We start from the raw sequence: 22,469 nt of genomic DNA, 5'->3' as shown, positions 1-22,469 counted from the left end.
TTATTATTCTAGTATAAGATTGTGTATCGACGGCCACCGAACCTTTTTTGTGGTACACCAGACCTATTTAGATCTGGGCCTCAGGTTTCTGTATAGTATTAGAGCAGCCCCGCGCCACACCTAATGTAACAATGATATTGCAATAACTTTCACTAGTGAATTATTTGATTAATGCTTTTAATAATAAAACAAAATTGAAGTTTTAGTGATTTATTGAATCAAAAACATATGACTATATTTTAAGCTCACTGTTAATTCAAACATTACACATGACAAAGTTTACACAAAATACTGCTCATGATTCTGCTGATATAAAAATAAGAACAAAATATTCTCTATTTTCAATTGAATTTTAACTCACAATTAGCAATAGATGACAGCCTCAAAAAGCATAACAGAAATAGAAAAACTTCCAATTACATCTATATAATACACATATAGATGTAATTGGATAACAAACACATCTCTAAACTAAAGTAAACATATATATCTTTTCAGTGTGTTAATAGATGTACGCCTTTTATATTATTCATAAAAACTAAATCAGCCTTATTGACTCTTTCGTCTCTTTCCGTCAAATTGTGTTTACGTTGTGATGAAAAGAGACAGCTGAGTGCTATAGTTAAAACGGTCCAATTAGTTTGATTTAACTATTATGAATATAATGGTAATATCTTGAGACTTGTCACTGTTTATTGCATATACATAAGAATTAGGACGATAAACAATACTGAAATATTTTTTTTATATTTATGAATCATATATATTTATATATATAACATAGTATACTTATGTCTGCATAACATAAACGTAAGATTCTTAAAGATTTAACGAGATCGCTATATGATCTACATAATTTTGAAATAACTACATGTATTAATCGAAAATATTTTTAATTTGAAACCCTGAAATATTGGTCGGTAATGAACATGAAAATAAATACTTTTATATCACGAAGACATCAACTCTATACACAAAAATATAATATGTACAATCAAACCCGTTTACTACGATTTCTCACATAATAAGTATAAGCTGATAGTGAAATAGAACTCATAGTTAATGTGCATACAATCCAATCAAGAAATGACCGAAATTTATCCCCTTAATAAAAACTCGTGTAGAATTGTCTCCTCCTCCTTATAACTACAAATGAGATGTCCCGACATGTCTTTCTTCAAAAAAAAATAATCCACAAAGCGAATTTCTCGTTAGGAAATGTCAAAATTATCAGTTTTGGATCCGGCGAACATCGAGGAACACACACGGTTTACCACTAGGCTAACACTGGTCTTCGTAAATTACGGTTTGGACTATGAGTTATATTTCAATTAAGCTTAAATAAAATCCACTACAAAAACACGCTTTACATTAGAACAACAAAAAATCAGCCTATTTTTTATAGACTATAACCATTTAAAAGCTTTTTAATAACGCGATGTCTTTGCCCACTTCACCGTCTCATCCGAGCGTGATATGAACGTTTACTTATTAAAAATCTCGCATCGTCATCGTTCTGTCGTCTGATAATATCGTTCCGAATTTATAAATATCTGTATTCCTGTATTCAGATAGATAGTCTTGACATGTACACGAACTGGCGACAAGATTTCGGCAAAAGGTAAAAAACCAGCGGCCTTTGAGGTGTGGATTTATCATAGAATTCTGCGGATCGCATTGGAGGCAAGTTGCAAAAGTGAAATTCTTCTCTAACGCCATTTACAGACCACGTTGGGCATAATTACGGGTAAAGAAGACCTGGTAGGTACAAAATAGATGCCTACGGAACATCCACTCTCGGATATCCAATGCCGGGGTTAAGTCATTGGAAAAACTGTTGAGATTGGCAATGAACACGGAGAGATTTCGGAGATTGAAAGCCGACCTTCAGTTTGCAGAGGCACCGCAAGTTCTCTCTCCGACCGTTCCTAGCACGGTCCCAGTGTGACACGGGATAGCGGGCAGATTCGTTTAGACTTTAGAAAATAAACGAGAATTACTTAAAGACTAAATAAAGTTCTTAAATATATGAAAACGGTGGTAATGATAAATGCCGCAATTTGTGCTACTCGCAAACAAGCAAATTTATAATATTCTTTTAAAACTTATTTTATAATATTTATCACACGATTAAAGAAATATATTTTTTTTACGGTTTAGAACGCGTCTATGACATGGCCAAAAAGGGTGACGTTCAGGATATAGCTTTGACATATAGTCCTTAGCGCTGTCTCCAAATGAACCCTAAAGAACGCCGTACGTCACTATTATATCGGAATATAAAAAGATAAATAAACGCGTTTTAAACCGTTTCAACTGTTTACTACACAAAGTTTCAAAAGTTTTGAGATTCAACAGTATCTTAAATTCTACATCATTTTATAATAATTTTGTATTTTCTTATCGAGAAATATTTATTAGACATACACAGCCCACGAGACATTTGCAGTAAGGCAGTGAAATCTAATTCTACAAATTAAATATAATAATTGCATGAAAGACGCCTCAACATTTATTAGAGATAAGATAATATACCTAGTCGTTAGCCAAAGACTAAGAAGAAAAAATATCTACTTATATATTTGCTAATTTCAATAAATCTCTCACTATTTTTCGAACACATACAGGAAAAATAAAACATTCCTGTTTTTTAGATTCAATTCTTTTTATTTCACAGACCGATATTTAAAATAATTTTTATTTGAATATCTTATTTACCTATCTATATACTGACTATACGAATCAGAAAATATCCATTTAGGCCACACTACGAGAAAATATCGTAAAATATCTATTTGCTTGTTCTACTGTCAAGTATAAATTGGTCTGAAAAAAATAACAATTTGACAAGTGTCAATTGTCAAAACAGATGGTTTTCGTGTCATTAGTGTTATGGTAGAAAACAATGTAGAGGCAAATTTGACAGATGAAGCGACTCTTATGTCACTTTTTAACAGCTTAAACAAAATGTGCTTAACCAAAACAGTGTTATTTTGTGCAGCATAATTGTTAATAAATAATTAGTAGAGGTAGTAATTAAAGCCAATTAACGTAATATTCCTGTTACGAGTACAGAATATCGAAAGCTTTTGTCCTAAGTTTGACATTAAGAAAAAAGATGTGGTCTTATTATTATTAGGCATTTACGAGAAACATGCTTCGTTTAATAATTTAGGCCGTTATGTTAGTAGTAAGTAAAAATGTGTTGTTTTGAAATTGGTTTCGAATTTCCACTGTAAGAATTAAATTTATCCAACTTCTCAATTAACCTACATTATAATTAGGATAATTAGGTAAAATTACTAATTTATACGGCAATGTAGGCCTTGATCGAAACTCTAATCAAATTTTTTGGCACTATGACGTCACGTTTACTCGGACCGAGTGAGTTCGAATGCCAGAAAGACTACCACACAACTGTAAAAGACATAATTAAGCAATCATTTGATAATTGGCTAGAACTAAATTCAAAGTAATGCAAATGAAATCTTATTAAAATCGCAAATAAAGTTACGCTGTAAGCTTACTGCTAGGATCAATTGGATTATTCGGATTTGTTCCACTTTTTCCAACTAAATTAAAAAATGCTAGACATATCCATAGTTTTACCCACATCTAAAATCAGTTTGAATGCGAGTATACTCGGTCCGAGTAGACCCGGATAATTGTCGGTTGAGCTGAAGCGCGTGAAAGCTTTTAAAAAGCGCTGGATGCCAGTAACCTTAGGCTTTAAAGAACTGGGGAAACTCGTTAGAGATGGCCCTGACTAGGACCTGGTCTTCTCTGCTGCATTCTCCTTCCTCGCAGAAGATCCGGGCGAAGCAGCGGAGCAAGTCGTCTCTGCGGTGTAAATGGCTGCTGTATTCTGTATTGCGGATTATGCCCTGGAGGATCCGTAGGTAATGTTCGCGACGCTGGAAGGAATTCATTTTAAGTCAGTTTCTTTAAGACAAACTTTATTAACGTTACGTACAATTCACAATTTATCGCATCTTTTAATTATTATTTTCGAGTAGGGAAATATCCATATCTAAAACATTTGCAATGGGATTATGATAACTAAAGTAAGATACGAAATGTTTAAGTTCTATTTTTTCAATATTTCTTACAAAAACTGCATCAGTTCCCCCTTTGGTCCTTCCATGATCCAACATCATTCCTACCATTTAATACTCTCTCTCTCCTACTTTCTTTCTCCCTTTGTATATCTTTCTTTCTCTCTCTATATTGCGTTGGAATATTGGACGCTTCTACGCTTGTAACAGGTATACTACGCGCATGCGTTAGAGTGCAACGCATTCACGCTCGCTCGCTCTGTCTCTTTCATACCCCCTCCGTGTTAGGGTTAAACGGTTAACACTCTATTGGAAGACGCATTAGAAGTTTCGGGGACACCCATTGGGGGCTTTTGAGGAAGAAGTATACTCTTTTTTAAACTGTTCGTCGTATGTCAAACCACAGTTCGCTAGTTCACAAAAGAAAATATCTTGGGCACCACGGGGCTAATGCTCTCTCGTACGGTGAAGGAAGACTGATCATCAGATTTCATCTGATCTGTTTTAATGTTCGATAATCGCTTCTCGAGAAAATTCGTTGCATACAAGGACTAAGAGTTTCTTGCAACTTCATACAGTCCAAGAAGATACGGAAAAAGGACAACGGGCAGGAGGCTCACCTGATGTTAAGTGATACCGCCGCCCATGGACGCTCAATGCCAGAGGGCTCGCGAGTGCGTTGCCGGCCTTTTAAGTTCATATATTGTTCCGCGTACCCAAAAATTGCAAGGGCAATAGGTATTTTTTAGCCAACCTGAGATGCGATTGCTTGACTCCGTAAGTTTTAGATGGATAAAGTTATACAGCGTATAATTTTTGTTTCTTGCAATATTTTGTATTATTCTAACTCTTTAGTTTTTAAGGAATTTAAATTTGGCATCGAGGTTAAAACCCCTTAGTGTATTCTGTACTGTACTGTAGTTTAAATACATATTAAGAAATAATAAAAAGAAACAAAGGCCTACCGTATCTCCGGCCGACAAGTCGGCCAATTGTCGCACAATAATGTCGATCGCCACCTTCACGTCGTTGGTGTAGAAATGTTCCGCAGTCTTCTTGCGGCTGAAGACGTCTATCGCCAACTTCAGTACGGAGTGACGCGGAGCCGGCTCGTGGTCGAATATACGGACCGGATCCTCTGCGATATTTGTTTATCATGACGTTAATAATAAATCTAATACGAAAAATATTTATGCATTAACACAATTTTTACTAAGTTTCAAGAAGTTTCTTTGAATATAATAGTTTCGTAAACACGTGAGCCACATAAGCTTCAGTTAACTTAAGGTTAGTTTTATGGGATGAAGTAGTAAGTAGGATAAATCAGCCTTGCATTCATAAACAAATGCACTTTTACGTCTCTTTATGACACATCGTATATACCATATGATAGAAAGAGACAGATGAATATTCTAATTTCAATGGTATTTACACGAATTCTTTATATCATACAATACAATTATACTGAAATTTCTTTGATTTACTTTATAATATCTACATAAGTCGGTATTTTGACCAAAATTTCTGACATTCGAATTTTATATCAGTTGAAAAAGTTTTACGCTGTTGGTACCTCCAGCACGGAAAAGTGGAGACATAACAAGACAGAAACTGTCTAAAACTTTACTGTATTATTATTAAAATGTTGATGTGCTTCCAGTAAAGACGTAAGTTTAATGAAAGCATTGTTATCTCAAGTGCCTATCTCATACCTAATCCGCTATTTTGCTGGTTTTTTTAATTTGCAAAAAATATTAATATTTATTTTAAATAGTGAAAGTATTATTTTTATTTCTTATAACATTTATGTTTACATAATACAACTCAAATACATAAATAAACAGTACTAAACACCCACAATGTCACGTGAACTCACCTTCACGATTAAGCAGCAAAAGGATCTTCTCACAAAACGTCTTGGCATTGTCGATCGTCTCTAGAGCGTCGAGCAACATATTTTCGAAGGGATTTTCAAACTGCAGATTGTACGCGAGGAGGAGAGTGAGAAAGAGATCCGGTATCTGCTCGTCTACGTCCGTTTCCGGTGGATTCTCTATTAATTCTAGTAAAAATTGAGCGAATTCGACGCCGAGTTGATCTGAAATATTCGATATTAATATTATTAAAATTTTGTCGCGGTTAAAGGTTTGATTTTCGGAAACAAAAGTTTCGGGTTGGGACGTGGTTAATCGGTAGAAATTTTCTGATGTTTCAATTTATTTGACTCATTTGTCAAGCGCCATGTTTTCTTATGTTCGATTCGCCGAGAAAACATAAAGAAATCTCAAGGAAAAAACTTATGATATGACCCTGGGATCGTACCCATATTAAATCAGTCTTGAACACTGTCAAATTTCATACAAAATGGTGGTTTGACAGGCTCTGAAGTTGCATTGAAGTTAGATTCACATTTAAAAAGTAGACAAGATAATTGTGACCTCTTATATTTTATGACCATAAGTTTCTAAAATTATGGTTATAAAAAACAAATAAAGAACATTATTACCAAAATGTGTGATCGGCAGCGTATCGCCCATAGACAAGACCATAGAGAGCAGAAGAGCGGAATGTGACAGACGACTGACGGCACGAGGGTTGTCACGTATGTCGCGGGCTATTTCCGCCGGTAGTGCGGACAGGGCTAACGTCGCCAAAGCTGTTCGCTCTAACCCACACATTACACCGAAGGCCTAAAACGAAATGTGGTCGTGGAGGTGGATCAAATATTCAAATATAGAACCATGACTTAATTGCTAAGCGTGCTATCTAGAATCCTGAGATCGTGCCTTCTAACCCCTGCTGTGCACTAATTATTATTTTCTTTATAAGGAAACTGGCTAGACCTAGACCTAAAATAGATTGTATCTACAAAGGCTGATAAAAATATCAATATTATTTATTCTTGAAAGTAACTTTTTATACTTTAGTTATAAATGTCAAAATCATTGTCATGATCATAAAAATATTATTGTGCTGTCTGTTTTTTTGAAACAGATTCAATCTGTGCCTAAGAACGATAAAATTATTGGTTGTACAATGTACATAAATATTATAAAACACACTTTTCCTTAAAAAAAATCTATTTTTAGTATTTTTATGAACTACATTAAACAAAGCTGTTTCAGAATCATTATGACACATTTAAATTTATACAAAATATATAAGATAACACTTTACCTGTAACAACAGTTGTCGTAAAGGCCACCGGGTCTCCATCTGGTAATACTGAACTAGGGTTGACACATATGCATAACGGTGGCTGCTTAGCACATGCTGAGAAATATTAACATCTGCATTTGACTGGAAATAAAATAAGAGGTTTTATCATTATTTTATATGAATCTACATATTAGTTTTGCCCCTTTAAACCAATCTCGAGCATCTTTTATAGGTAAATGTCATACATGTCATTTTTCTTATGGTTTTGTATTTTTTTATTACGAATTTCTTACATAACGAACTTTAGGATATTATATCATAAACAATAAAGCGTAAAGTGTAGTAGGCGGTTGTATTGGTGGTAAGTTAATAATAGGTTAATCCTTCATAATATAAAGAGATGATATCAAGATATATATACTATATCCTATACTTAAGAGTGAATTTAAAAGATAAGGCAAATATTACTCATATTATATCCTAATTAAATGCAGACAAGATACAATGATAAATTATCTTACCATTACAGATATAAGTTCCAAAAGCTGAGTTTGAATGTCATGTGCATCATCATGTAATGCCCATCCTCTCTGCTGGGCATCATTGGCTGCCTTTGACAAGGAGTTCAAAGCCGTCATCATCCTTAATGCATCAGGTGCTGCATCTATTGCATTCTTGGGACAGGTAATGTTGCTATTTGCCTCTCTAAGAAGTGCATCAATTATGGATCTAGCTGCTCCACCAGGGAGAAATTCCTATAATATTTTTTATAAATTAATTAATTTAAAGCATACTCAATTAGACATGACATGATGATGACTATATATATTATCTTATATTTCAAGCAACAAATAGGAAATAGACAATGAGAGAAAGTCCTATTAGCTATTTCAAAGTAAAAAATTTACTTTGAATAATTTTATAAATAATATTAATAAAAATTGCATTAAATATATTCAGTATCTTAAAGTATGTATTAGCTAAGTTCTTCTTAATATTTTTTAAGTTACTGTAGATTTTTTTTCATTCAATTCAAACCATTGAGTTCTTTCTTTTCTTCAGAATTCTATTTTAGAAATGACCTGCACCAATAGCCAATTTTGAGTTTATCTTTAACAGGCAGACTCTAGAGTCAAAGGTTGTCTGGTTAATGAATCTGAATGTCCTATGTATAAAAATAAAATAATGTCAATATAAGTTTAGCTCATAATACAAACCCGAAGAGATATAAGTACAGTTTCAACAGCCACTCGAGACATTTCGTGGCTCAGCTGGGTCTCCCTTCTCACAGCCTGCACTATTTCATATATAGCATTAGGTTTAATACTTTCGCTACTGTCTTGACTGTCATCTTGATTATCAGTGTCAGATGACACTTGATTAGATGTTGCCTTAGAACCCTTCATTTTTTCTTCATCTGTCAAGAAGATTCCTTATCAAATAGACACAATAAAATAAAATAAAATTAAGGCAACAGTTTAATCTTTATAGTAATTTAATTTTAAAAAAATATGCATACCTTTACAGTTACTGTCATTTAGAGATTTTGTTGGAGATTCTTTTTCTTCACTAATATATTGCTGGGAAACCACTGGGCGTAGGTCAAAACAAGGAGACACCCCATTAGGAGGTGTGTTATCATCCAAGCGAAGTGGAGGCTTAGGAGCTTGCTGCTTTTTGTGGGGTTTCACTAGGAACTGAACTTGTTTCCTCTTTTCATTTAACCGAACTACTATTTCTTGTTTTTGGGACATTGCGGGATTTTCACTCAAACTTTTAATGCAATCATTTAAAAATCCCAGGAAGTATTCAGGGTCAACCTGTGTTCAATATGTAACACTTTATTTAGTGGTATTAGTATCAGTTTATTAGTGTTAATAAATGATAATCAAAATGAACTCTTACCTTGACCTCAGCTACGTAATTTGAAGGAACAAAACCCACTTGGCCTTTTCTATTTATAACGTGCCACCAATTTCTTTGTTTAGTGTTGGTTTGTTGCAAATAAAAATATTCTCCTTCGCAAAAACTTAAAGTTTTCGCTAATGTTGCTTCAAAATCATACAATGCTTTTAGCATTTCAAAGTCTTCTGAAAGAAAGTGTTCTAATGAAGAGTGGACTAATCTTGTATATCTATATTTTATTTATAACAAATAAATAATAAATTAAATCACGTATTGATCGATTGGATACCTACCCATATCTTGTCCGTCTCCCATAGTCGAAGTTATTTATGTTCTTCAGAAATATCGTCAATACATTATTTATTATCTAACTAAGTATGATCAACAAATTAATTTTATATTAATTTGTTAAACCCCAGGGTTATTTTACTACTGTTTTACATTATTTCTGCAAAATGTAGCGAGCGAATTGCACGTCAAAATTCACTATCATTGACAATTGACAACTGTGAAATTAACAGATGACTATTGACGGTTATGTTTTATCAAGCGTTAACTACTGACTTAGTACTATCATAGTCTACAAACGTATTTAACTAGTTACCATTTTAAAATGCACAGCCCTTTTCGGCTTCACCTCTATTGCAAATTGACATTCCCCTATGATAATATAACACCCCCACACAGACCTGTCATTATCGAAATCGTCCGCGATACCGAGACAGAAAAACCGCTATACCAAGGAGTCACAATACGAGCACGAGCGACGGGAGATAACATTGCTGCCACATTTTATCGATGACATCAAGTTTGAACCGAACAGACGACATGCCAGTGGCCTGGATTTGCCAAGTACTAAGCAGTTGGTTGGTTGGCCAAAGAGTTGGTTCCTCCACCACAGACGGCGCTCAGCCTGAATTAAAACGCGATGCAAGATCTACAAAACTGTATTTTAGATCTACACCTGTGTTAAGTCAATCATCACCTTATCCTGCACCACCTCGTGGCCATCGTAATCCAATGTATGTTGGACATAGATATAAATAATATGTATTTAAATAAAGATAAACAAATGCAAATAAACATATCGAAAATATGCGTCTAATTTTCATATACGAGTACTATAATTTAAACTACTACTTACAATAACTAGCAACCTTCGTGTTAGTATGAAACGTACTTTAACTATGACATTAAATTGCAACATATTTTTAGTTTAAACATTTTTGAAACAATAATTATGTCTTCCTCTTATCATCCACTTAGTGGCAAGTTTAAAAATATGTTTAATGAAACAAATTGCTCCGTGTGCGGTTACGAGATTAAAATTATTTAAGTTCATAAGTTCAGTTCAAGTAGATCGTAAAATATTCTTGTTCAATATTATTAATTGTTAATCTTATCGATTCATTGCAAATTTATCTTCGCTTTGATAACATAGAAAACAAATAAATTCAAATAATCATACATTAAAACTTCATGCAACGTCCAAAACTTATGCTATACCTGAGCGATAGAATTCAAAAGGTAAATGTAAAAAAACGCAGATAAAAAAGTTTCACTTTGAAAAACAAAACAATCGAAGCTTACTTAACAATAAATAATAATAGATTTTTTCGACAGCTTCGGCGCTACGGGAAATGCAGCCCCTCCACACTTGCGTACCAAACTACAGGTATTATATTCGAACCACCGCAGCTCCGGCTTTTTGATCGCCTTCGGCGACCAGCCTTAGCCGCTACGGCTTGCATAATGCCTGTGCTTTGTTACAGCTGGTGGAGGCTGCTCTCCCTCCGCTAAAATAACACTCTAGGAGTAAAACAGACTAGTAACACATCAGTTGAGGTTGTCTGAACCGATATTGTCATAAATGCGGACTTAACTTAACCAAGATCTAGTTTACATGTAGATAGATATTAGTATAACAGTTAACATGTAGCAAATTTTAGTTAATAGTGCTATAAAATAATTACCTCGATAGTAAAATATAGCCAAGTTAAAAAAAAAACTAAATAATATAAACGCAGAAATACATTCACGTAAACATGAAAGTAACGTCAGTGTAATTTCTGTCCAAATCTACATTTATAATAGCGGTTTGCATTTCGTTTCACATGTTTTGAAAGACACGCTGCTTGAAATATTATAATAATTAATAAAAAAAGTATAAAATGTACGTTTCGCTTAACGAATTCCTATACAATACACAAAATTATATTTAATTTTTTTATACTTAGACGCAACTCCGGTACAGTAGATCGACTCATTTATTATGATAGGTTATACTTTTCTAGCAAATTTTGAGCAATACACATAATTCTTAGAGCGCCACGGCTCTAGTTCATAGCTTGTCACGCGCGCTTTGTCACAAGATCATATGATGCTACGTATGGTTTTTACATTAATTTTAGTAACGTGAGTTAACTCAATTTAATCAAACGTAAACTCAATTGAATGTATTACAAAGATACATTTATCTTCTACACGGCACATATTAGATATAGTTCAGATTTATTGAAATATTTATACGACATTTCTGAACATCTAAAAAGTAAACAATCGCATCCTATTAATCTTAATTGTTATCATTTCGACACAACTGGACTTAGCTATAATATTTACGGCCGGGATTGTTTCCATCCTACCGAACTAGAACGCCAATGTGCGGCTTTGCCGTTCTTCACCGATGTCTAGTATGAATGAATTTGTTAAATTTATTGACTCATTTTACCTCAATTTAAACTATTATTAACAGTTTCCTTATACTTTTACTTTAATATGCATATTGGCATATACTGATATCCTTTAAATAGAAAAAAAATGTGATTAGGTTTGAAACATGTTGTATAAAGTTTACACTGTATTACGTTTCTTTCTAAAAAAACACCTACTATTAATTTTAGTATATATATGTATTTAGCGTACTTATATTAAACATTAGTGACGCATCATTCAAGGGGCTTCCCGCCAAACCTGTCTACGACTCATAATCAGTCATCAATGCTCAAATCGCATAGTAATTGTTTTCGCATAATATTAATTACGCTGACGATCGCAAATTTGTTTCTATATAATTGGAATAGCTAGATATTATGAATATGAATTCTGAATGAATTGCACAAGGATTGTTTTAAATCTCAGTTACCGTTAGCCACCAAAAAGATCAAGATCTTGTCACTAGACCTGGGGTTTACAGACTTGGACATTTGATTTAAAAACCAAACACAAAAACCAGACAACACAAAGAAAAATGGAGAGAAGTTACCTTAGCAAGCAAAAGGAAAGAAAATAGTTATCCGCAAAAGAACAAAGATCACTGATGCACTAACATTCTTTCTTTGACACAACGACACAAAGACTGGTGAAATGGCCGGCCTTGTGCCAGATTGATAGAAGAAATTACGATGACAACGGCGGAAAGATGGCTGGACATAAAAAAAACAGAAAATTGTGCAATGCCATAATAATAAAAACACTTAATTGTAAACATTGAAGTTTCATTTATAGTGATTCTATAAAAAATTACTTTTCTCAGCAGGTAAAGTACGAACTAATATTTAGGCACCATTATATTCTTGCATTATCAGGTTTTGGGTTATACACCGACTTAGGCCTGTTCCATCCAGTTCCACTCGTGTCCGTCGTGGGCCAGACGCGGTCAGGTGACTTTTCGACACTGATTTTAATTCGCTATATTATAGTATTGTCTTTGGTTAACATAGCTTTTACACATTGAAAGAAGACACATTTGTTTAACCGGATTAAAGCTATAATAATAATAAGTAATAGTGTAATAATTATAAGTTTATAATAATACAAACAGATTTAATCCGGTTTAAAAAATTGTTATCTTTCGCTGTATTAGGTTATTATTTTGTTCTTGGACATTATTAGATCAGTGTCTTGAACCGAAACTGAAAATATTAAGGACTGATAAGAGTCACAGTTCTAGTGTAAAATATCGATGTCTTCTTGGCTTGGTTGTTTTATTACTTACTGTTCCTGTCTTGTGTTGTATAAGTGTTCTATAAGTTTTTGTAAAATAAAAATAGCTTGATTATTATTATTACGTTATAAGTTTTTTTTGATAAAAAGGCTTCCAGATTATAATTAAAAGAAGTAGCGGAGAGTTTATTGCTAGTTATTTTGTCTGTTTTACTTCCTTGATTTGAGAATTGGCAGTAAATATAAAATTAGAAGCATTTTATATGTATTTCTTTATTGTCGTTCATAAGTAAGTGTACATTGTGTTATCTAAATGAGTAAATGATTTTGATTTTGAAATCTGACACAATCTTTGCGCTTACCGTTGTTAGTAATTACTATCAAATTCCGTAGACTAATTGGAAGATCAGAATGGAAACTTAGCTAAGCTCGACTTCTTGTCACAAGAGAATTGAACGGGCTAAGTTTCGACACGACATCTTACGCTAATACAACAATTATAAAGTTAGCTCAGTCTGAGTCTGAATTCTTCTCGGTTCTCACCTACTCATAGTAATGGAAGAAAAAGGTTTTCGTGAATTTTTAGAGTAGAATAAAAGGAATGAATCATCTATTAAACAAACAAAAGAAAATAAACGATTGAATCATTTATTTTAATACCTTCACACAGCACATACACTTTCAAGCAACATAAATTGGGCGTTGACGACCAGGACGAGGATGGAAGGGGTCGACGGGACCAGGTCTCTTTGTTATTGGGTTGAATGGTTTTATGCTCCTTGCATCACGCTTGAGTTCGGGCTGCGCGTCATCAGTACCGGAGGAACCGACGCTTCTACCATACCGTTTAGCACTCGGGGAATCCAGGCTTCTGACATATCGTCTGTTCGGATCAATCTTGACGTCATCGATGTAATGTGGCAACACCGGATGATCTCCCGTCGCTGGTGCTCTTGGTATGTCTCCTTGGTAAAGCCATTTAGGTTGTTCCCTCTCCGTGTCGCGGACTGTTCTGATGATAACAGGTCTGCGTGGCGGAGGACGAAATGTTGGCAAAATAAACCGTTGCCCACTCACTTCAGCCAACAATACGGCTAGAAGTAGTGATGCGGTTAATAGCTTAATCATTTTAATAAGATTTTTAAGACGTGCAATTCAAGACTGAAGTTAACTGTGAACTTTTCCCTTTTATATGAAGACAAATGCAACCCGGTTCTTACCCTAAGTTCTGACTAATATGAGGAAAAATATTGGAATCTGTAATCTAAGAACGTGTTTTATAATATCTTACCACTTGAATATATTGTTTTATTTATTGACTGCGGTAAAGTACCCCGAGTATTGACCTAAGCGGTGATAATTTCTTATTATAGTCAATTATCAATATTAAATTCATAGGCAATTTTTTTATTTAAATAATACAATAGATTTCTGTTGGGACTATAATTATAGATATTGCATATTTTTTTGGATATTAGGGGCAGTGTTGGCCTAGTGGTTTCACCGTGCGACTCTCATCCCTGAGGTCATAGGTTCGATGCCCGGCTGTGCACGAATGGACTTTCGTTCTATGTGAAGTAACATGCGCTTGAACGGTGAGGGAAAAAGCGTAAGGAAACCGGGTCGCCGTAGGCATAAAAAATCGACAGCGTGTGTCAGGCACAGAAGGCTGGTTACCTATCATGAAATAGATTCAGAAATCTGATGCCCAGACCTAGGAAGTTTGCGCCACTGATGTTTTTATTGCATTATTTTATTAGCATTAATATTTTTAACCTTGACAGCCCAGTCTAATTACTCATAGAATACAAATACCTACTAGGTTAAAAAAATACAGATTAAATTTAGCAATGAAAAAAGCTTATCAGTTAACAAGTAAGTAAAATATGTTGTTTAGTCAGTGATAGCATTAATTTTGTAGTTATTTTTTTTGCATTTTTCTTGACCCGCTCGACGCCTCAAAACCCCTGATTAAAATATGTATCTACATATGATATCTCTAACTTTAAGATACCATAAAATAAGGACCCAGTAATCTATGGCATTGCCATTCTAAATATAGATTAGAAAATATTATTACCTAACAGCGAACTTGCAACCTCTGACCCAAACCAACACAATTCCTTATCTACGTAGTTGGTTCTTTCCCTGATTATCTGCGTAACTTTTGACTTGTCACAGGTCAACGTGGTTCGGTAAAGTACCTATTTGACTTATAAATACTGCTTCGTAATATTCGATACTTTAGTGTATTATAGTAACAACAAGAAGATACTCGTCAAAATGCAACTAAAAATCATTTTCGCGTTTCTATTATTTGCAATAATTGGATATTGCGCTGGAGACTTTCACATACCAGGTTTACCGAAACCAAAACCTGTTATAATACCTAACTGGAATCCTAATGCACGGATTAAACCCTGGCAAGCGATAGGTGTTCGCCGTCCACGCAGTGTAGCAGATTTGAGTCAAGAAGAAATGTTTGACAGCGTGGAAAGATTTAAACGTAGCCCAAAGAGCGTGGAATCCTTCGACAACTTAGCCCTTGATTCTCGCTCTATGGAACGCGTAAAGCGCAGCCCCAAAAGTGTGGAATCCTTTGACAGCGTGGAGCAATGGTAGTGACTGAATCGAATGAAGTGTCGAAGTAATTTAGATTTAGCTGAATACTTGTTAAATTAATATTTATTTTTGTTTTGTATGTGAATTATGTCGACTAATTGTTATCTGTTTAATTGGCTGAATAAAATTGAATTGGGTATAGTATGTGGTGTGTATTTTGTTTCGGTGACTGGCATTCAAATATCATCAGGCGATTACTTTGGAAGTCACGCTATCCTATACAACAATACGTAAAATGCTTTCAGATAAATTTATTTTCTCTTATAAGAATCTAATTCTTATAACAAATTCCAGAAATTCCACCCGTATCAACTCGACGTCCGTCGTTCAACAACTGAGCATTTTTTAGGGCAGTTTTTGCCGCGCTCCACCACTGTTTGGATCCAGCTGCCCACTGAAGTATTTCCGAACCAATTCGACTTAGTCAATGGGTCCTTTGGTACCTGGTAATTCTTAAAAAGTCGGCAATACAATCGCGAGCTCTCTGGCATTGATGGACTCTATGGGCGGCGGTATCACTTAACATTTGATGAGCCTTCTGTTCTATAAAAAAGTACATACAGAGGCAATTTGCCAAAAAATATATAAGTGAGTAAAATATAAAAAATAAAAAATCATCGTTTAATATAATGAATCAAATCAAATTTTAGTTTAGAATATTGGAATACCTGTTTAAATTTTATATAAAAAGATTGTTTTCTGTTATTTGTTAGAACTTCTCTATTAGACGCAGACGGATATTTCAACCTAAATTATTGTGAATATGTAGTAAGTGTACTTTCTATATATATTAAACATGTAAAAAGTGTTTTAAAGTAGCCCCTCGCCTCTAGAGCTCAGTCCCCTCAAAATTAGAAAAGTCTAACAACGTATCAATGTGACGGATGCGAAATCAATTCATGTCGGACTTTTACATACACTTCTGTTTCAATGTATATGTAAATATATACCAAAAATAAATAAGTAGGAAACATGCATTCGCTTGAGCCAACTAAAGCGAAATTAAAAGACTTTTAAAAACAAGAAGGCAACAAATTCGGCTTCAACGGGGCGGCTCCACAAAAGGATTTCCGTTCAATTAGGCCTAACGTGTAGTGTGAATACAGCTCGTTTCAGAGCGATTTGTTCACGCTTGACGTAGTGATGATTATTGAACCATGATTAATTTGATGACGGTAGCTTTAAATCGTTAGTACCTGATTTTTTAAAGCTATGAGCAGATGCTATTTGCTAAGCGATAAGTTAGTGCTAGAAATGTCTAAAAATAACATCTTTATAATAACATTTTTTTCTTCTATATAATATACTAATATAGAGAAATTTATATATGTCTAACGAATTGGCTTAAATCTAAACCCCAAAATCTGTCGTATCCATTTCAAAAACCATTAGGATTCTGTATACATTTGTAACATAGGCTATATTTATTTCTAATACTACAAAAAAAAAACTAGCTAGCAGACTAGACTTTTTTGAAAATGGTGTTCTTTTAGTAGTTGCTATACGTAAAATGCAAATTATTCATAATCATATACCAGATTGCTATTTATTTTTTAGCGTGAATTTTATCTACAGGATTTTAACAATTTATTTTGAGTATCGGGAGCGAATAAGGAGTAATGTTACAAAGTTACAGTCACTTTACGTGTTGTTCCCACGGGAATGTATGAGCATGCTCCTATTTAACCATGCCTCATGAGGACAAATCTTTTTTTAAAATTTATTTTATTATTATTAATTACTTAAGATGTCATGTGGAACATGGTGTAATGGTTGTAGCTCCTTACTAACGTTGTGTAAAACAAAGAACTTGACGATTAAAACGAGTGGCGGATAGTTTATTGCCAGTTCTTCTCCATTCTACGCCCTTGATTTGAGAACTTTCAGTAAATGTAAAATTTTCATTTCATATACATTTATTTTTTTGACGTTACGACGTGCATTGTGTTACCTATATGAATAAATGTTTGTGTGAATTGTGAATTTTATTTAGTTCATACTACGTACGCAGCAATGTTATTTTAAACTTAAGTTTGACTCACAATGTTAATTTAACATTAGCTCGAACGGTGAAGGAAAACATAGTAAGGAAGCCGGCTTGCCTTAGACCCAATAAGTCGACGGCGTGCGTCAGGCACAGAAGGCAGTTCACCTACTTGCCTATTCGATTAACAAATAATTATGAAACATATACAGAAATCTGAGGCCCAGGACCTAAAAACGTTGTAGCGCTATTGATTTATTATTATTTTTTTTTGACTCACAATAGCTTTTTATATGTTTTTGCTATCATAACATTATAGAATATGTGCTTTTGGCGTCGATTTTTTCATGTCGAAGAACAACTTTTCTTTGCAAAAAAATATTTTTTTATTGAGTATATGTTGAGTACTTTTGGTGATACTCGAATTTAAGGACAAAATAGTTTTAGTATCTGTGTCATTGTAATAAATACTGTTTGGTAGGTTTGCCATTAGTCGACTTCATTATATATAAAGAGTATAAAGTAAACCTTAGAAAATCAGTTGTACCTACATGGTTACATAGACAATCTGGCTTTTAAGAGTCTTTGCCTTAGATATCAGCTTAAGCAATAATAATCCAAATGATGCCTGCTGAAAAATAAATTGAGCAGTGCATGTCACTTAACCCTCGACCCTGATGTTTTGAGTCCCAGCTCATAGGTTAATGGACTAATTTGTAGGACATCCAGCAGGCCTAATTCATGTGTCAGAAGGGTGATCACCTACTTGAAGGTAAAGGTACATAATCAAGACAACGGATACAGATAGAGGTCGGCAACGCGCCTACTAAAATGGGTGTCCTTGGGCTGTGAGCACTGCCCTTTTTGGGCATCCAGTAGACCAGTTTGCCCCCTTTTCTGTGTTATAAAAATTTGAATCTAAATTATTGCCCAATTTTTAATATAAAATTGTTACAGCAGAGATTTAAGAGGGAATCTCACATAAACTTCCCTCCGGAGACAACGTTCACATGCAAAGCTCACTGAAGTTAGTTGGAAATATTTTAAAGGATAAATAATGACTTTTGAAGTTTGTAATGTTGTGTTCCTTGAAATTGGTTGTTTGGCACAAACGGGCAATTCGTTTGTTTGCAGTAATGTACTATATAGACACCATTTTTATATTTCCTTTGTTCACTAACTTTGGTATTTACGAAACGAAACAATGAACGCTATTATTAAATGTGAGAGAGATTAATTACGGGTTGAATTATAATTGTTACTTTTATTCTGATAACGATTCGGTGAAATGCTTCAAAAGTAAGTGTTATTGTTGAATAATGAAAGTAATAACTTTAGTCTTTAATAGTTATTATTTTTTATTTCATAAATTATAATTTCTAGCACTTTCCGATAAGAATCTAAAAAGCACAGATTAATCGATATCAACTTATATCAACTATGTCTTCCAATTGCGATAATGAATGCGCTCCCGCAAATTCGATGTATTAGGTGGGCTAAAAAGTTCATAGGGTGACACATAGATGGCTCTACAAATTGAAATTTAGTTAGTTCTAACCTTCCAAAGATTCGTGTATACGTCTAACTGTCGTACTATTAGTTTATGAGATAAAGTATTTTTAGTGAAGAAACTTTTGTTTGTTTAAAAAATTGCCAAAAAGAAATTTTGTGCATTGCTTTTTGGCGAAAAAAAAATACAATTGAAGCCGTATCCGAAAGCTACCGCTCTCGCTGTTATCAGGAAGTGTGGAAGAATCTACAGTAGTTTCATAGTAAACGTTCTATAACTAAATTTATATACTGTACCCGATAAGTATAGAAAGTTAATAAATAGCTGTACCTTATGGTACGTCACGCGTTCTATAATAATCTATTATGTATATATTAAAACAAGTAATCTGGAACAAAATTACAACATAGATTAACGAGCTTAATAATTAAAAACATGCATACTTTTATTAAAATAACGTATGTTACAATAAAAATATAATGGGAGTTAATGAAAATATTGCGGAAACAAAATATGGCTTTGAAATTTCATTCCCGTATACCCATTTACATATTTGTCCATGAATGCACAAAATCTCGTATGCACTGCGAGAGTAAATACAGGAGAGCTGGGTTTACGTTTGTGCTAAATTGTCCTGTACTATTGAGAATATGTTAGTCTTTAATGGTTATGTATGGTGCCTCTGTTATAGTTGACTAAATTAATCTAAAACCTAATGATCTAGTAGATAAGCCACAGTAGTATACAATGCTCAATTCTATGCTTGTTTATTTAATTATTACAGCTACAAATCAGCCTTTTTTACAAACTTCTGGACAATCGGCTATGCTGACTAGAGCAGCCGTTTTGAGGTACCACTGCGCGGTTCCTTTGATAATACACACCTGGCAATAGACGTTGCGGTACGCCCTTACCAACCTAATAGCTATCATCCATCCATAAGGATACAATCACTGAGCCGAAATCATACCCCCAAACGCGCCAACCAATTTATCCCAGCCAGTTTTTAGACTCCTTTTAAGTTGTAAGAACTGTTGCTCAAAAATAACACTGTTCACAAAAAGTAGTTCACCTAAAACTGAGTGTGAACACACGGAATCTGTTTATTTATTTACGTTGTTGAACAAACAACTTGCGAGCTAGGATTCCGTATTGTGTAATTATAAATTGATACGAGAACAATCACGTCCATCAGCTGCGCGAGGCGCACGATCATTTAGGATTGTGAATAAAATTACTCCTACATTCATAGATCTATCAGTCGTCCCCACGAAAAGCATTTATTTTCTAAATTTAAATAATAAATTCAAACTATACATTTTACGTGTTTAATACAACAAAACCGTAAAGAAAAATATTATACAAGCATAAACTCACTACATTGTTTGCACTCACACTATAACTCACTGTCACCTTTCATTACATTTTCATAGAAAGAGCCAAAACAGTATTTTACTCTGACTTTTGGTTTGCACAAATTATTATATTTAATTCCATTAAATATAATTATTTATAAATGTTCTATAGATTATAAATGTTTCAATTAAACATTTAAAAAATGTTTCTCTAGGCAAGATGGCGTCGCACCACTTCCACCATGCTCGTTAACAAACTTCAAGTTTTAAGTAAACATTATACTTTCTAAATAATATGTATAAATTGTATTTACAATTTTCTTAGCATACAAAGTAATAATTTAAATAATTAAAAATATTAACAAGAAATTTAAAAAGTTTGTTCCCTGTGGCAGTGTACCTTTTGCTTTGGCAGCATTTCCTCGCTGTATTGTAATACTTATTCATGGAGCGAGGAAAGCATCAGCTCTGGGGTCTGTGCACTAGAACCCCATGACCCAAGAGTTTCTACACCAAAGGCAATAAAATCGAAGTTGGAGGAAAGACCGATATTGAAGATATTTGTGCCGTTTATTATTTTCTGCCTACTCTGGCGCCAAGTAGCATCCCACACTAAAGCCCGTCCCATTTTCCAAAGGATCAAAGACATCCTATGTGGCCTCTTGCCATCGTCTCTTGCGATGCCTGTTGGCTCCAAAATTGCTGGAATATTGTCGGAGGCAAGAGAGCGGCGTATAATGTCGTTGAGCGCGGTGAGAAAGATCTTTAAATCAAAATATTATCGAGTTAAAGAATTCTTCAAAAGCTTCTTTGAAAATCGGTGCCCCTAAGAGGTACAGCGATTTTTTATTTATTATGTATTTAAATGGTGTAATTGTCATTCCTAAATTACAATAATACACATATATATACGATCAGCGAAAATTTTACGACGAAAAAGCGATGTTTACGCTACTTTTGGCTACGTGACTGATGCTTGAAAATAATATTTTTAAATATGGCTTTAAAACCGTTATTAAATGACAATCGATGATAAAACACGGTTAGATTTTTTTTATTTTTGTTTTATTTTATTTATAAAAATTCTTAATGGAACTCTTTACTTATTATAGTCTTAATAATAATAGTACAGCAGTGTTGGCCTAGTGGCTTCAGCGTGGGACTGTCATTCCCGATCCCTGGCTATGCACCAATGGAATTTCTTTCTATATGCGCTCGAACAGAAAACATCGTGAGGAAACCTTAGACCCAAAAAGGTTGATACGCTTACTTGCCTATAAGATTGACCAATGATCATGAAACAAATACCGGAATCCGAGGCCCATACCTAGGAAGGTTGTAGCGCCACAGATTTATTTTTCGTTATAAGTCTTAACAGACTTAAAATTTCCAAGTTATGCTTTGATAATGTTTCATGCGGTTCTAAGTATACAGTTTTCTTTTAAGGAAATTATTTTCCATTTTTCCAAGATCTACGTTCTAAGCAAATAGCGTTAAGGCATGACTAGGTTGCGTGCATCAAATAATTTTCATAGTCATGCAACTTCTTAAGCCCTTTAGCTGCCCCATCGCCGAGAAGCCTTATCACCACTACAAGCTAATATATGAAAAGAGTGGAATTTACACCTGCGATAAATATAAATAGATAAACCTTTGAAATAATATTATTAATTAATTCAAGGAAGTAATAAACTGGTGGCCCCTAACAATAAACACAACAATATACCGAATTTAAGGAAACAGCAGCTGGTACGTGGCACAGAGTGGTACAGTGCAGACGGGAATTGGAACAGGCGAGATTTGGAGGAGGTCTTTGCCAAAAAAAGGTCACATAGATACCTAAAAAGATTGAGATAGAAATATAAATGTGCTTAAGTTAAAAAGTATCTAAAATAAAAGGCTATTATTATTATAATTTTTTCCATATCTGAGCG

General features: G+C 34.0%; 1 protein-coding gene across 4 annotated transcripts; it reads right to left on the bottom strand.

The window, feature by feature from the left end:
• Positions 1–243: 243 nt before the first annotated feature.
• Positions 244–9,704, bottom strand: LOC123718499 (NCK-interacting protein with SH3 domain). 4 transcript variants are annotated; one of them, XM_045675072.1, is made up of 10 exons: positions 9,413–9,704; positions 9,120–9,304; positions 8,734–9,034; positions 8,432–8,646; positions 7,736–7,969; positions 7,233–7,355; positions 6,562–6,745; positions 5,932–6,153; positions 5,021–5,193; positions 244–3,914 (listed from the first exon to the last, which is right to left on the bottom strand). In XM_045675072.1, the coding sequence occupies exons 1-10, from the start codon at positions 9,432–9,434 to the stop codon at positions 3,723–3,725; spliced, it is 1,851 nt and encodes a 616-aa protein (XP_045531028.1). In that variant the 5' UTR covers positions 9,435–9,704; the 3' UTR covers positions 244–3,722. The 4 variants fall into 4 exon arrangements, with proteins under 4 accessions (XP_045531028.1, XP_045531037.1, XP_045531046.1 ...); XM_045675081.1 differs by having other exon boundaries at positions 9,120–9,301; XM_045675090.1 differs by having other exon boundaries at positions 8,432–8,631; positions 9,413–9,702.
• Between the last annotated feature and the right edge of the window lie 12,765 nt (positions 9,705–22,469).

Source organism: Pieris brassicae, chromosome 2, assembly GCF_905147105.1.
Source record: "Pieris brassicae chromosome 2, ilPieBrab1.1, whole genome shotgun sequence".
Taxonomy (NCBI): Eukaryota; Metazoa; Arthropoda; class Insecta; order Lepidoptera; family Pieridae; genus Pieris; species Pieris brassicae.
This window is presented reverse-complemented; position numbering and strand designations above follow the sequence as displayed.

What these genes read in the sequence shown, in the direction of transcription:
- LOC123718499 (XM_045675072.1), bottom strand. Translation starts at nt 9,434, where the DNA reads ATGGGAGACGGACAAGATATGG. An exon ending in GGGAGACGGACAAGATATGG is followed by an intron (nt 9,305 to 9,412) that starts GTAGGTATCCAA and finishes ACTTTCTTTCAG; the next exon opens with AAGACTTTGAAATGCTAAAA. An exon ending in TACGACAACTGTTGTTACAG is followed by an intron (nt 6,746 to 7,232) that starts GTAAAGTGTTAT and finishes ATTTCGTTTTAG; the next exon opens with GCCTTCGGTGTAATGTGTGG.